This window comes from Triticum urartu, chromosome 6A (genome assembly GCF_056163025.1).
Source record: "Triticum urartu cultivar PI428250 chromosome 6A, HENAU_Tu73, whole genome shotgun sequence".
NCBI lineage: Eukaryota > Viridiplantae > Streptophyta > Magnoliopsida > Poales > Poaceae > Triticum > Triticum urartu.
Window position 1 is genome coordinate 575,048,171 of NC_141878.1, and position 11,678 is coordinate 575,059,848.

Sequence of the window (11,678 nt, forward strand, 5' to 3'; positions counted from 1 at the left end):
GTTCCTCCGACTAGATCTTCTTCTTCGGTCTTGAACGTTGGTTCAACGAACCCTTCCCGCGTAACCAAGCCCTTGGTTGTCGTATCACATCCCAGGAGTTTCAAGACCACCTCGGTCTTGGATAAGCACCTCTTCATCTCCGTGCCGATCGAAACGTTGGAAATCTTCCCACATAATCATTCCTAACTGCGAAGTATTCCCGCGCTCGGTTTACAATGATGGTCAGGTTCAATTATGACAGCGTAGGCCGATCCCATCTGTCAGCCCATGTGTTTGGAAGGTGCCTTTGTCTCAACGGTCAATATAACTTGTGTACGTGGGTCGGGGCCCCATCATCATCACGCCTTACCAGAAAAGCGATTGTGCGCCTTGATACATATGGTAATTAATCAAGTGCTCTCTTGATTCGTGTGCGTGATCAGCAGACAATGTATGGGAAAATGGAGGAATTATTACCACGCGGCGTCGTAATCCTGTAGTCGTTTCGTGTATTACTCCGCCTATAAAAGGCCATAGGCGAGGACGAGCAAAGTTTAGGCTCCCAATCCTACCGGTCTTTGTCTTCTTTCTCGAGCCCCCAAGCCCAACCGTCCTTCACGTGCCCGAGCGCAAAATCTCTGCCCGCTCCTTCTCCATCCTAATCTGACTATGGCCGGAAAGGGGAAGACGACGATAGGGCCCTCGACTGCCTCCTAGACAAGGGGGGGAGGGGTGTGGAGGACCGCCACGGTGACACGGGAAACAGTCCTAGCTATACAAGAAATAAAAACTCTACTCCATAGTGAGGACTAAAGTTTTGACAGTGTTAGAGCATCTCTAATAAATCCCACATATCATTGTCCCGCAAAACCACTTTACAGCTCCCTTTAAAACTGATTTGCGGTACCGCACAGGCTACGGTAGAATAGATACCACAAATTCCTACAGTAAAAACAAACATTCCATCTATCGGTGCGTTTATTTTTTTCCTTTCTCTTTTTTCCATGGTCTTCTTTTTCTCCAAATCACCCGCACAAGCAGCTGCCCTAGCCTCCACCACTTTCGCTGCTCGATGGCCGTCTGACCCTGGCTGCGACCTTGAGCCCACATCCATGGCAAAGCTGTTGCGGCCACCCAGGAGCTCGAGGGGCACGACAGCTGTCGGGCCCAGGTGGCGACCACGAGCCCTCATCCATGGTGGAGCTACCACGGCCAACCATGAGCTTGAGGGGAGCAATGGCCTATGAGGCAAGGAAGTGTAGGGACGTGGACCGGCTGGTCGGTGACGTTGGGGACAGACGGAATCGGGAGCTGGCCACAACGGTGGTGGAGGTTGACGTGAAACTTCTCTCCCGCCAACAATTTTCTGGTATAGAGGGAGATCTAAAATTTGCGTCCAAAACTCCATATCATTAGGATGAGTTTCTTTCAGGGGAGCTGTATAAATTTTATAGGACGAGTTTGTTTTGTCGGATATGAAATGGACGGTCTTTTCCCCGATCAAATAAAATGGCAGTTGTATAGTTCGGGGTCTGCTAGAGATGCTCTTATACAAGTCCCTTGGTTAATGACAAAATAAAATAGGGAATACGACAAACTGTGGTCGGTGGACCAGTCTTGATGGCCCTAAATGTGTGTGGACTGGCCAGGCATAATGTGAATGTCGTGTTTGCTTGGTGTCCTGCCTTAAAGAACTAGCACTCCATTTTAAATTGCAATGCCACATATTACAATGAAAAATAAGCCGTGAATCATGTGATTAAAATAGATAACGACAAGATTAGATAGGAAGAAGGAGTTGCCTGGTGCACAAGCGTCTGTTTCGGATTTCCTGGCCCTAGTGCATGGTGCCTGGACCATGGAGAAACTAGGCATGGTGTCACATGCCTCAACTAGGGAGAAAACCAGAGTATCTACCAAACATACCCAGGCATGCAAGCATATGTCCATGCCAGGTTAGCGTTGTCCAGTGTGATTCCTATTTAGCTTTAAGCGCCCATTCCTGCAAACAGGCCGATACAAGGTCGAAGGGCTGTGGAGGGCTCGGGTTTAGGGATATCCACGACTTCAACATAGCCATGCTAGCTCGGCAGGTGTGGCGCTTGCTCCAGCAACCGGACAGCTTGTGTGCACGGCTAATGAAGGCAAGATACTACCCAAACAGCAACGTGTTAGAGGCAGAACAAATGACTAATATGTCCTATGCGTGGCGGAGCATTACTCATGGCATCGAGTTGATCAAGCAGGGGGTCATTTGGCGTGTGGGCGATGGACAGCATATTCGGATATGGGAGGACCCGTGGATCCCCAGAGCCTGGTCGCGAAGGATAATCACTCCAAGGGGTGGTAGTTTGTTAACTAGAGTTTCGGAGTTAGTCGACCCTACTACAGCCAACTGGGACGAGGATCTGGTCCGGGACACATTTTGGGAGGAGGACGCGAAGCTTATTCTTCAAATGTCGTTGCGGGATGGAGCCGAGGATTTCATGGCCTGGCACTTTGACCCCAAGGGCATTTTCTCCGTCCGTCAGGCCTATAAACTGAAGCGGGCTCTATCCGAGGCTGCTACGGGGGGTAGTGAAGGTGCCCCACAAGTGATTGGCAACCTAACTGAAGGAGGAGATGGCAAGTGGAAGAGGCTCTGGAAGATGCCATGTCCAGGGAAAATCAGTCATTTTATGTGGAGGATGGCGCATAATACACTTGCCACGAAGGACATATTGAGCAGGAGGGGTGTGAAGATTGAGGACCACCGGTGCTTTCTTTGCAACTTGAGACCTGAGTCTGGAAACACCTGTTCGTTGAGTGCCATGAAATCAAGCAAGTGTGGAGGGGACTGAACCTCGAACAGGTTAGACAGCAGTTGGTGGACTATAACTCCGTTGCTGAGGCTCTGGACAAGCTATGGGAACAGACAAAGAATGTCCGTTTGCAAATAATTGTCATGTGGTGGCAGTGGTGGACTCAGCGGAATAAGGTGCGAGAGGGCGAGAAGCCGTTGGAAGCTGACCAATTCGCTACTAAAGTGGCTTGTACTGCAGCAGAGTACCAGCAATGCTTCTACAAGGCGCCCAAACATGATGTGCAGAGACAAACCTGGAGTCCACCACCCCCTGATGTGATAAAAATCAATGTTGATGGAGCCTTTTCTCCTGGAAGCCAGCATGGTGCATGGGGGGTTCTGGCACGTGACTGCGACGACACAGTTGTGGCTGCAAGGGCAGGGCGTGTGGAGCATGTGGCCGAGGCGTTCGATTCAGAACTACATGCAGTAGAGCAGGCTGTGGAATTGGCGGCGGAGCTTGGGATGACACGGTTGATAATTGAGACGGATGCAATCCTTGTTGAGCAAGCAATCAATAGGAGTACACCAGATTTCTCACGCCATGCTCATGTGATTGCTGATGTGAGAGTTCAGGCTAGCCTTTGGTTTTCTTCCTGTGAGTTTGTCCACTGTAAGCGGGAGGCAAATATGCCTGCTCACCATCTAGCCCAGCTGGGCTTGTTACTCCCTCAGGGAGGAATTGCTGTGTTTGATGATGATATTCCAGCTCATGTAGCTGCATCTATAATGGGCGATTTAGCCCAAAACGTTGCGTAATAAAGCTGTATGCTTACTCTAAAAAAAACAGGTCGCCCATATATGGTATATCTGAGAGAGTTGTTCCTGGTTTTGGGAAGCTTCCAGAAGCTTTCCTAGCCGATTTTGGGAAGCTTCTATAAACTTTCGGTTGGTTTTTCTGGAAAGGTTATGTGCGCGTTTCTTTCCTTTTTTGCTTTTGCTTTTCTTTTCCTTTTCATATTTTTTGTTCGTTTTTCATTTTTTTTGTTTTTCTATTTTGTTCTTTTTCATTTTTGTTTTTAAAATTCGATAAATTTTTAGAATTTTGATTAAACTTTTCAAATTTAATTAACATTTTTTTAAAATTGATGAAAAAATTAAAACGCGGTGAACTTTTTTTCAATTCGGTGAACTTTTTTCAAAATCCATGAACCTTTTTTTCGAATTTGATGAATTTTCAAAAAAAACGATGAACTTTTTTCAATATCATTGATTTTTTTCAAACTTGTGAACGCTTTTGAAAATTTTGTATACATCACGGATTTTTGTGAACTTTTTTGGACCAAGCGACAGTCAAAGGCCACCCAGCGAACCAGCGTGTTTTGGGCTGGGCCCAATAGCGTGCATGTGTGAGCGCCAGGATGCCTGGCGCCGAAGGCGCTGACTAGGAGCTCCCATTGTCCAGGACGCAACCTAAACACACTGATACTCACTGTGAGGAATGGGACAATAAATTAATGATTGGGAGGTAAAAAAATTGCTGGGCCGATTTGGGCCATCCATTCCTCGGACAAGTATTTCCGGACGGAGGGAGTACAATGTAAAAAATGTTTGGTAGCATTAAAAAATGGTTGAACTGTATATGTTAAATGCTTAACATGTACTCAACAGAATTTTCAAAATTGGTATTTGAAAACATGTTCTGAGAGCTTAAATGAGAAAAATATTTGTGAAAATTTCAGCATGTATCAGGAAAATATTCCACGTGTACAAAAAATGTATAACATGTATTGAAAACAGTAGACATGTATTGAATAAAAGGAAAAGGAAAAAACGAGTAATCGAATAAACCAACTAAGAAACAGATAAAAACATGAAAAAAAACGCATGGATGGTTCTAAAACCAGTCCGTACTAGTCTATAGAACCATCCTGAAACTGGTTTAATGGGTCAGCCCACTAAAAACGTGAGCACCCCAGCACTAGAGGCGAGGCCAGGCTACATCTCGCAATAGTGGGGCGGATCCAATTTTTATAGTATATACTAGCACATATGCCCGTGCGTTGCAACGGAAGATATTTTTTTGCGAGAAGCATCAGGAGAGTTTATTGATGTGTCCATCAAAACGTTCTCCACAACAGTGGCACGACAGAGCGGAGAGATGTGGTGTTCCCGTGGGTCATGTTTGGTCCGCGAGATGTTTATAGTAGTGGGGTTGGTCCGAGTGACGGCCACTACCCAACTCGTGCCTTTTTCCCTTCAGGTCCACCTCCTTGTCGAGGTTGTGGTGACCTCCACATTTTTTTTAAAAACATATGAGCACTTTTTTTTGGAAAAAGCATTAATTTCTGGAAAAGGCAAAAAAACTTGAAATAGGAAGATTTTTTTAAATTCACAAACATTTTTTGAAAACAAGACCATTTTTAAGGCAGAGAAACGGACATTTTTCGAATTTGTGAAGCATTTTTTTAAAATGGAAACTTGTTTTGAACTTTCAAAACCATTTTGGAAAATGTGTTTTTATCACGAAAATTATTTTGAACTTGTAAACATTTCAAAAATAATAATTATTTTCTAATTACTATTATTTTTAAAATGAAATTTATTTTGTAACTCCCGAAAAAATTTGGAATTTTTTTTAAATGTGAACATTTTGTGAATTTCGAGAAAAAATTGAACAAAAACATAAATTTCAAGTTCCAAATAATTTTGAAAATGGGAACAAAATTTGAAATTCTAACATTTAACGAAAATTATTACCAGAAACGAAATTTTCGAAAATTAAAATAATAAATTTATGAAAAAGGAAAATATATCTTGGAAGGGAAAATAAAAAAATAGAAAAAAACACAGAAAAAATGGAAATGGGCCGGCCCAACATTGGGCGACAGATGGTAAGCTCCAACTATATGCGGCGCTGTGCGACAAATAAGATTCTCCAGCAGGGTGCGCAGGATATAAATGTGGGGCTTTTCTGGGCCTTAGCACATGCAGGCCATGTACGAAATTCTAGACAAATCTCTTTTGTTTTCTTTTGTAGCAGCTGTACCACAAAAATTTAGTACCACCTCGGATATAAAAAAATATATTTTTGACGGTGAACGGATGAAAAAATTGACGAAACGCACCTTGCTTTATTAGTAGGTATAGATATAGATATAGATATAGATATAGATATAGGTTGGATCAACTTATGGCTTCCACTCTGTTCTGAGAGCTTGATGTCAAGCCTTGAGAAGTTTCACGTCATGCATCTTCCATAGCCACTTCATAGGCAAATTTCCCATAGAAAGACCCTTTCATATCAGTGCAAAGCAATCACCAAAAAGAGACCCATGTGTTTCACTAGTTGCATACCGATCAAAATGTTGCATCATGCATGAGATATGCCAATATTTGGTGATTCGCCTAAAATACTCCCCTATGCACAATACTTTGTTGAGAACAGTTGTGCAAGGACGGAAAAATGGTTTTCTAAGGAGTTGCATCAAGAATACTCCCCTATGGATGATACTTTGTTGAGACTTAACTCAATGGCATAGCTAGACACAAAAGTCTATATTTTCCTCATTTAATCGCTTCAAAACAAATCTTCAAGTTTTCTCCAAGGCTTGGGGGGGGGGGGGGGATGCCCCCCTCCCTCTCGACAAGTAAGTAGCTCCTCCGTTGGACCTAAGAGCACTTGTTCACAATGAGTGGCCTTGCAACCTATGCTTGTCTCGCCAAGAACATGGCTAAGTCATGTTGAATTAGTATTAGTTGGGGAAAAAACTAGTGTGATGCTTGCCACTTATTTTTAAGGTTGATTGGACCGGCTTTTCTATCATTGTCTGACATTGTTCTACTCTTTTTCATTTTTTTGGTAACAAAAACAAAAGAGCGATGACCCTCCTCACTTCCTGCAAGAGTAGGCATCCTATGGTTGAGGCGAGATGGATTCACCGCTAAGTCTTATTGGTACATCTTGATTTTTCTTAATATCCATACCCGGCGTGACGTTCTCTGGCACATTTTGTCCTTAGAATTTGATTCTATTTGAATTCTAATTATTGTGTGTGTACTCTTCATATTACGCTTCAAAAACTCATAGGTCTTATAATGAGGTGTTTGAATAATTATTTATGTAAAAGAATCTTAGACGTGTAACTATTTATTTACTACTTTCGAACCAGCTTGAAAATGAGCATCGGGCTATTGCTTGCCTTCTTGGGGCTGATGTTGACACAAACATTGTCCCTCCTGCATAGTGCTTCGAGATGAAGGTTTCTCGTCACCACTGATGACATGGCACAATTATGCATATTGGTAGGCGTGGGGTTGGCAATCGCCATTATGCAGTCCATCTCATCACTACTCAGTGACAGTGGAAAGGAGGAGATGGCAACCTTGGTGGAGCTAGGAAGGTCGGCCATGCCGAGCATGTGTCTTCAATGTTGGTGTGTCGCTCGTAGGTTTTATGGTCTGCCTTGTAGGGCCTGATCATTGCAGTTTCACTGCGCATGGGTAAGATGCACTGTTGGCCACAAGTAATGAGGGTTTTGTTCTTGACTGAGATCGGCATCTCCTCTGGCTTGAGCACGTACGCATGCGGTGCGCATCAGCTTGGCCTGCGTATTCAGGACCAACTGATGGTAGGTTTTGTTTTAAAAATCTGTCCTAAAATAAGTATATAATTAGAATAGTGTGTATTGTATACTGCATATTAAGTAGGTTTTGTCCTCCATGAATGATATGTTATGTGCACGTAGTTCCAGATAGTGATGGAGCTAGCCAAAGATGTCGGGGGGCAAAAGAGAAAATATGAATGTTTTGGGGGGATTCTAGTAGGGGGGGGGGAGCAGGACCCCCCTTAAATTACATATCTCCGCCATTATTTGATGTATATACTTTGTTTTTCCGCTCCCAATAGTACTAATTTCAATTGTGTGAAACTATTGAACACACCCAATGCATGTTGTGGGAAGCCATTGTTATTTATTTGTTTTTCACTTACGTTGTAAAGGTTTGTGCCTTATTTAAGTTCCCAGCTTTTTTTTTTGCAACATAAAGGAGGGTATGACTGAAACTTTGTCACTTTAGTTCATTATCAGAAGTAATGAACTTGGCGTGAGCTATCTTTTCAGGGAAACAAAATAAAATCATGATATATATATATATATATATAAATGATAGGTTATACCTAGGGTGTTTTCTATTTAGCATTTTAGCTGATTTTTGTTCTAACAACAGTCGTATTTCGGATCCAATAGTGTGTAGTATACCATAATGTTCAACAATACTTTCCCCTTCAGCTTCCCGATCAGGCTACTGGGTTGCATGTCTTTTTGTTTTCCTTCTAGATCCGACAAGCAATTTGTTTTCCAGGCCTTGTCTCTTGTTTTCTCGTGTCCCATTTTTATCTCCTGGGATTTTGTATGGGCCTGAGAGGCAGGGCTCATGACCAAAGTAAAAAAACCGTATGAAAGAAGAAAAAGAGAACATAAGTACATAACACGCTGGATGTCTCAAAACACGCATAAAAATATAGACCCTTTTTTATATAATATACTAGAAAAGAAGCTTAGGATGTGTATTTATGGCGCTCGGCCATAGATTCTCCCATTGTCTGTGTTGAAGGTAAATGCGTGAGGATCTGTAGCTCGGTGTTTTCTGGGGAGTTACGGCCGGTTATTAAGACCTCCTCCAATGTAAATGTGCTTAGATGAGGTGCTAAATGCATTAAATAGCTTAGCAACTCAACTTCCCAATGCATAGGTGTTTAACTTATTGTTGCTAAGCTCACTTTATTTAATGATTTAGCACATAAACTCTTCCATGCATTGGTCAGCTTATTTCATTTATGTGGTTTGCCTAGGTTCACATGCTTGGCATGGTTCTTCCTGGGGTCACGAAAGTACTCTCTCTCCTCCTCCTTAATTACTGCGCCATGTCATTTTTTTGCTTATATGACATGCTTAGCATGTATCACTGTGGAGCATTGGGAAGGGCCTAAATCTGGTATTGTGAGCGGTATGTATGGGCATGTTTGTACGCTGGACTATGGAGAGGACAGACTTAGTTAGGCCCTTCCCAGTGCTCCACTGTGTACATGTGCTAAGAGTGCCACATAAGCAGAGAAAATGATGTGGCAAAACAATTAAATAAGAGAGAGAACATTATGGTGACCCCAAAGAAAACAGTGTTAAGAACGTGGACCTATGCAAAATGACTACCAACCAATACATGAAGGAGTTTTATTTTTAAACAATTCAATGAGTGAAGCTTAGCTACAAAAGCTAAGTATCTATGCATTGAGGAGACTAGTTGCTAAGTTTTTTTAATACACTTAGCACCTTATGTAAACACCAACGGATTGAAAGTGGCCTTGGTATGACCGATGGTTCATACGACCTAAAAAGATTTTAGAATTATTTTAAGATGCACACATGTAGAATACATCCCTATGTATACGTAGAATTATTTTAGAATTTTTTGAAACTTAAAAGATTGATTTTTTAATGAAGCTCAAGTTCTAAAAATACTAGTATATTTCATACGACCTAAAAATCAAAAAATATAGGAGAACACGCCTCATCTGATCCGGTTGCCCACCGTCCATTGTGGCCAACACTCGTGATTGGGTCTGCTACACCGAGACATGGTATTGCATCCTATGATCCGCTTTGCTTCACTGTCCCACCTCCGTCCAGAACCTTGTATCGATTCGGTCCGCTTCTCGTCGTCGAGCCCACAGTTGCTGCCAGGCCCGCCATAGGGCCGACCCATAGACCGGACAAAAAGGGTGACCGCCCCGAGACCCAAATATTAAACATGGTACTAACCAACATACTATTATTATCTAAGTCCATCATACGAAAATTTTGGTGGGCTTGTAAACAGGGGAAAGGAAACCAACATGGATGTCATGGGAAGTGATGACAAGACCTAATTATCTAGGAGGTCTAGGCTTCAGGGATCTGGAACTTTTAAATTTGGCTTTGCTAGCAAAACAGTCTTGGAGAATTTTGCAGGAGCTGACATCTTTGAGCACAAGGATCCTTAAGGCTGGAAGTACCTTTCTACATCCAGGAGCAAATGCTCCTGGTATGAATAGTAAAATTAAAAAACTAGAAAAAATGTTCAAAAAATTTTGAAATTTTTTTGTGACATACTTTCACAAATGTTTGATGTGCACGCAAAATTTCATTGCGAAATCACATTGGTGGAAGGCGTGCCAAAAAAAACAAAATCAGACATCCAAAATGCTTTTGTAAGTAACATTTTCAGAGCATCGATTTTGTTTTTTTACCACGCCTTCCATCAATGTGATTTTGCGATGAAATTTTGTAGGCACAACAAACATTTGTGAAAGTATGGCACAAAAAAATTTCAGAATTTTTTGAATTGTTTTTGAATTTATTTGATTTTATTGTTCACACCAGGAGCATTTGCTCCTGGGTGTAGAAACTCCACGTCCCCTTAAGGCTTCCTACTTCCCTGATGTTACAATCATTAACGTCGAACTGGGTTCTCAGCCATAAAATCTGGTGTGGTGTCTTAGAAGCTAGAGACATAGTGAAGCAGGGAATTATTCGTCGAATTGGGAATGGCCAGTCTACGGATATCTGGCCTAATAATTGGATTCCAAAAGAGTCTTCTTGGCGACCAATAGTATGTCTTGTTGTGGACCCGCTTGTGAAGGTATCTGCATTATTATCACCGACCATAGCCTCGTGGAACGAAAAAATGGTTTGGAGTGTCTTCCTACCCATTGATGCTGATGAGATACTCAGGATCCCTGTGTGCACTCGAAAAACAACCGATTTTTGGGCATGGCATCCAGATAACAAAGGCTGATTCACTGTTAGCTCGGCACAGACGTATATGATCAAGACAAAAGTCCAGAGAAATAATTGGCTTAGAGGGAGGAGTGGATCCTCAGATAATATGAGAGAGGAGAAGTCATGGACTTAGCTATGGAATATGTTCATCGAAGATCCGGGTGTTTTGTGAGACTAGCCGGACATTCCCTACCGACCACTGACGTGCTACACGATCGAAATATGGCACATGCTAACTAGTGCCCACTATGTGGAGGGAATACTCGTGGCAGCATGCACTTCTTTCGTGCACGATGGCCAGATGTACATGGGCACTCTCGGATGTAGAATTAGTGGAGAGGATGACAAATAGTAAGGAACCTACAACAAAGAACTGGATGTTTGAACTTCATGACAATCTGAGTCATGACAACTTCACTAGGATGGTTGTGACCTTACGGGCTATATGGTATTGATACGTCTCCAACGTATCTATAATTTTTTATTGTTCCACGCTATTATATTATTTGTTTTGGATGTTTTATATGCATTAATATGCTACTTTATATTATTTTTGGGACTAACCTATTAACCTAGAGCCCAGTGCCAGTTCCTGTTTTTCCCTATTTTTGAGTTTCGTAGAAAAGGAATACCAAATGGAGTCCAAACGGAATAAAACCTTTGCGATGATTTTTCTTGGACCAGAAGACAACCAGGAGACTTGGAGATGAAGTCGGAGGAGGCACGAGGCGGCCACAAGGATGGAGGGCGCGCCCAGAGGGGTAGGGTGCGCCCCCACCCTTATGGGCCCCTCATGCACCTCCTGACCTAATTCTTTTGCCTATATATTCCCATATATCCCCAAACCACCAGAGGCATCCACGAAAACACTTTTCCACCGCCGCGACCTTATGTACCCGTGAGATCCCATCTAGGGACCTTTTCCGGCACGCTGTCGGAGGGGGATTCGATCACGGAGGGCTTCGACATCAACTCTATTGCCCTTCCGATGAAGCGTGAGTAGTTTACCACAGACCTACGGGTCCATAGCTAGTAGCTAGATGGCTTCTTCTCTCTCTTTGATTCTCAATACCAAGTTCTCCTCGATGTTCTTGCAC

General features: G+C 42.7%; 1 protein-coding gene across 1 annotated transcript; it reads left to right on the forward strand.

The window, feature by feature from the left end:
• Window positions 1–1,215: 1,215 nt before the first annotated feature.
• Window positions 1,216–3,580, forward strand: LOC147966516 (uncharacterized). The gene is made up of 3 exons (XM_087530856.1): window positions 1,216–1,311; window positions 1,992–2,775; window positions 3,021–3,580. The coding sequence occupies exons 1-3, from the start codon at window positions 1,216–1,218 to the stop codon at window positions 3,578–3,580; spliced, it is 1,440 nt and encodes a 479-aa protein (XP_087386982.1).
• The last annotated feature ends 8,098 nt before the right edge of the window (window positions 3,581–11,678 follow it).